The sequence below is a fragment of the Drosophila obscura genome, unplaced genomic scaffold, assembly GCF_018151105.1.
Source record: "Drosophila obscura isolate BZ-5 IFL unplaced genomic scaffold, ASM1815110v1 contig_18, whole genome shotgun sequence".
Classification (NCBI taxonomy): Eukaryota; Metazoa; Arthropoda; class Insecta; order Diptera; family Drosophilidae; genus Drosophila; species Drosophila obscura.
The window spans coordinates 5,143-9,159 of record NW_024542767.1 but is presented as its reverse complement, the minus strand read 5'-3'; the positions used below and the strand labels follow the sequence as shown (position 1 = coordinate 9,159).

The 4,017-nt window shown below is 48.8% G+C and overlaps 1 protein-coding gene across 1 annotated transcript; it reads left to right on the top strand.

Moving 5' to 3' along the window:
• Nucleotides 1-566: 566 nt before the first annotated feature.
• Nucleotides 567-2,227, top strand: LOC111071619. Its single transcript, XM_041592519.1, has 2 exons — nucleotides 567-912; nucleotides 1,147-2,227. The coding sequence occupies exons 1-2, from the start codon at nucleotides 730-732 to the stop codon at nucleotides 2,194-2,196; spliced, it is 1,233 nt and encodes a 410-aa protein (XP_041448453.1). The 5' UTR covers nucleotides 567-729; the 3' UTR covers nucleotides 2,197-2,227.
• Nucleotides 2,228-4,017: the final 1,790 nt, after the last annotated feature.

Here is a 4,017-nt window from a genome sequence, read left to right as displayed (position 1 = left end):
GCCGAAGCGCGAGCCCAAGGACCAGAGCAAGGCCTAGAGAAGAACAGCACAAGAAGAAAATACCTGAAGACCGCCAAGAAGTCGCCAAGAAAAGAAATGCAATCCAATAAACCAATAAAAGCCTCCACTGGAAAAATCAAAAAGCAGTTTAATTTTCAGAGGTTTTCCTCCGCTCATCAGATCAGAGCAGAGCAGAGCGGGGAGTGTTCTGAATATGGGAATATGTATTAAAGGTATTATAGGTAGATAATTTCACACTCTCTATGAGTTGTTTTAGAGCTTTTCTGTGCTGCTTTCTGAGGCATATGAGTGAAATACAGTCAATGGAACACCTTCAGGCGTAACTATCAGAAGTTGCTGAGACTTCGAAGTCAGAAGTGTGGCGTTTTGCTGCTTTCAATTTGAAAGAAAATACAAAAAATTCTACCAAAACATAAAATGACAAAAATCAATAGATTTTGAATGTGTTTTACTTGCTTGGAAATGTATTTCATCTAGTTAGCATTTACTTTTCTGTTCGTATCGTTTGATTTGAGGCTGGGCAATATTTCATTCTCACACTTGTTTTCGACCTGTACGTACGGTAGTTTTTATTTTATTTTTTTTTATTTGACTTAGCGTAAACCAAATTTTTAGCTCTTTTTTTTTTGACTTAGCGTAAACCAAATTTTTAGCTCTTTTTTTTTTTAAATTTAAGTCAGACTGCCTTGCAATTTCCATCCTCCGATCATGGCAGCAGCCCGATCGCCACTGAAGACGCCACTGGCTCGGCCAGTGCCCAACAAGAAGGCATTAGAAGGCAGCACCAGTAGCAATGGGGAGACCGGCGAACTGGTCGCTCAGATCGGTCTGGCACATGGCCAGCGCAGGGGGTGTTGTGCACCTCAAAACAGCTTCGTGAACCTGATGGTTTCGGATGCCAAGGCCGAGGTGCCCCGACGGAGCGACGATTCCTATCCACACAGAAGCACGAACAGTCGTGCCACCCATATCAATGCAAATCAGATGTCTGCTGCCGCGAGCTGGAGCGAACTTTCCTGGGACCAAGGGGACGTGGAGGCGTTAAACGATAGCTACCAGCTGCTGAACGAGACGGTCGTTGGCAGTGAGACGGCCAGACCCAGCCGAAAAGAGGCCACGACAAAGCAGCTGGGGCCTTCGGAGTCCTCCACTGCTGAAAAGGAGCCCAAGAAGAAAACGGCACCGATAAATATACATCTGAAAAGGGAGATAGAGACACTGAGAAGGAAGAACGAGCAGATGCAGGCCAAAATACGGGCCGTTAGCAATCCGGTGGACCGCACTGAAGGAGGGGGCCCGCCAACGGCACCAACAATCAAGACCAACTGGAGCAGGTACTGGACGTCATGCGACAGCCTGACATCCATCAGTCCCTCCATGCAGCCTTGCTACTGTGTCAACTGCAAGCGCAAGCAGAACCGGCAGACCGTCAGCCAGGTCGTTGAGCACGTTTCGAGAGTAACGCCTCGTCTCAGGTTTCAGAGTTTCGGCCGCTTCTCGAACGCCAACGGGCTGCCAACGATGCCCTGCTTGAGCTCCGATGCTACCGCAACGCCGTCGATGGGGTCCTGCTTGAGCCTCAATGACACCGCAACGCCGTCGATGAAGTCCTGCCTGAGTCCCCCTATCCTCTCGGCCCAGTCGACGCACTCGATGGTGACATGCCTGACCTCCGATGGCCACCCGATGGAACCTGAAATACCCGAAAACGGAATTCCCGACCCTGGATGGACTTCGCCGATGGTGGTGACAGCCATATCCTCGCTGCCCATTCCTCCACAGGTGCCATGCGGCACACAGACAGAGGAACAGCCAACGACAAGTGCCCGTGGGCCTCGGTTCAAGACCGAGAAGCGGAGGACACGTTTGGCCAGGGGACGGGCAAAGTCTGCCAGAAAGCTCAGAGCGGCCCTGAATGTAATGGACGCTAATTTTGACAGCCATATCCTCGCTGCCAATTGCCCCACAGGTGCCATGCGGCACCCAGAAAGGGGAGCAGCCATCCACAAGTGCCCGTGGGCCTCGGTTAAAGACCAAGAAGCGGAAAAAGTCATCCAGAAAGCTCAGCGCGGCACCGCACTTGTTCAAGAAAATTCTGGTGGGGACGGTGGTGGGATTCCTGTTCGTCGGGATGATTATTGCACTGTTCTTTACGGATGTGCCATGAGAAATTAGAAATTGAGAATTAAACAAAATTTTACATTTACATTTTGCTACATCTTTTATCTACATCTACATATATTATGTATATTCTACATCTAACATGTGGATTATACATGTACCATTTAGATTCTACATCTCCTCCGCTACGGGTTGCTCGCGCACTGAACGCGGTAAAGTGCGCGAACGAGAAGGAAAATGAGTTGCGTTGTCGTTTGTCGGAGGGGGCGGGACAAAATTTTGAAATACACTTGTAGCAGTGGGATATCACATGAGTCTGGAAACCAAATTTGGTGGCCCTAGCTCTTATAGTCTCTGAGATCTAGGCGCTCATCGAGACAGACAGACAGACAGACAGACGGACAGACAGACATGGCTACATCGACTCGGCTATTGATGCTGATCAAGAATATATATACTTTATGGGGTCGCAAACGTTTCCTTCTCTGCGTTACACACATCCACTTTTACCACAAATCTAATATACCCCTTAATTCTTTTTTGAGTACGGGTATAAAAATATATAATTTACGTATGAAATATATTTAATTTCAATATTGACTTTTTAGATTTTGCTGGCCGCTCCTTTCTCTGGGATCCAGTGGAGAGGTGCAATATAAATAAGAAAATTAACAAAAGATGGAATGGATGCTGGGGAAGAGCAGAGAGTTGAGCAGAGGTCAACCAGGGCCAAGTAACCAAGTTTTATTTCCGTTTCGAGCAATTAAACTTATTTAACTTGGGCCACAGTGCACCCTGCGCCCTGCCATTACTGCAACTGCCCCCCAAGTGAAACTTCTTGTTTAAGTAGACTTTCGTTGATGGGAGCTCCATGGGCCTGCCTCGGGGGCAAGTGCTGCACGCGGTCAGGACTGCGCCTGTCCAATGGTAAGTATATCTTATTATCAGTAGTTGCCACACAGTATAACAAAACATTGGCAAAAAGAGCACACCACCAAGCAGCCACAGCTACAGCCTATGACCATGCCCATGCCCCTGGCACAGCCCTGCAAGCGGCAACAGCCGCCGATAACTTTGGCCATAATTCATCAGTTGTGAGCGCTGTAAAGTCCTTTCAACTGCTGCTCAGTTGCCAAATATGGTTTTTGTGCTTGCCTTTGCAACTATATAAGCATTTGGATGGGTGGGGGGTCTCTGCTCTCCTATGCTGTGGGGTCAGCGGTGGGGCGGAACGGGGGCTGGCGCTGCGCCTGGTCTTTATAAGTTTATATTTCTGTCTTTCCCATGTCTAAATATGATACATGCCCTTGCCACAAGTTGGTAGTTGCCAGTGCCAGTGGCAGTGGCAAGTGCAGCAACCTACTGCATACAGCCTACCGGCTACCCCCCCACAGCCATCCCTCACTAATATTCTTCTGTTCTAGATGACTGCCGCCGCTGTTCAGCTTGTTTCAATTTTTCTAGCAAAGTTGATGCCGGGAAACAGATTGTTTCCAGCAAACTGCAGCAGCAGCAGCGGCAACAACAGGAGCAACGGAAAAAGTGCCAACAGTGCACAATTTTCCTTAGCAGTTTGAACTTCTTGCCATCCAGTAGTAGTAGCCCACCCCCACCTGGTTGCATCATACTCTGTGTGATCTGGTGGCGCCACCCGCCACTCGCCTACTGGGGGCACGCACTCGTATCTGCTGATGGTGTAAATTTCTTAAAGTTGGCAACTTCTGCATTGTTTTTGTCCCCGCCTAAGTTCCGTTTCTCGCAGCTCAATTTTTGCTTTTCATTTTCGTTATTCTTAGTCTGCCGTCGCGCCGGATCCAGTGGCAGGCTGTTGCCGTTCCCCGTTCCCGTTCCCCTTCCCCTGCCCAGCACTGTTGC

What these genes read in the sequence shown, in the direction of transcription:
- LOC111071619 (XM_041592519.1), top strand. Translation starts at nt 730, where the DNA reads ATGGCAGCAGCCCGATCGCCACTGAAGACGCCACTGGCTCGGCCAGTG. An exon ending in GCTTCGTGAACCTGATGGTT is followed by an intron (nt 913 to 1,146) that starts TCGGATGCCAAG and finishes GCCACGACAAAG; the next exon opens with CAGCTGGGGCCTTCGGAGTC.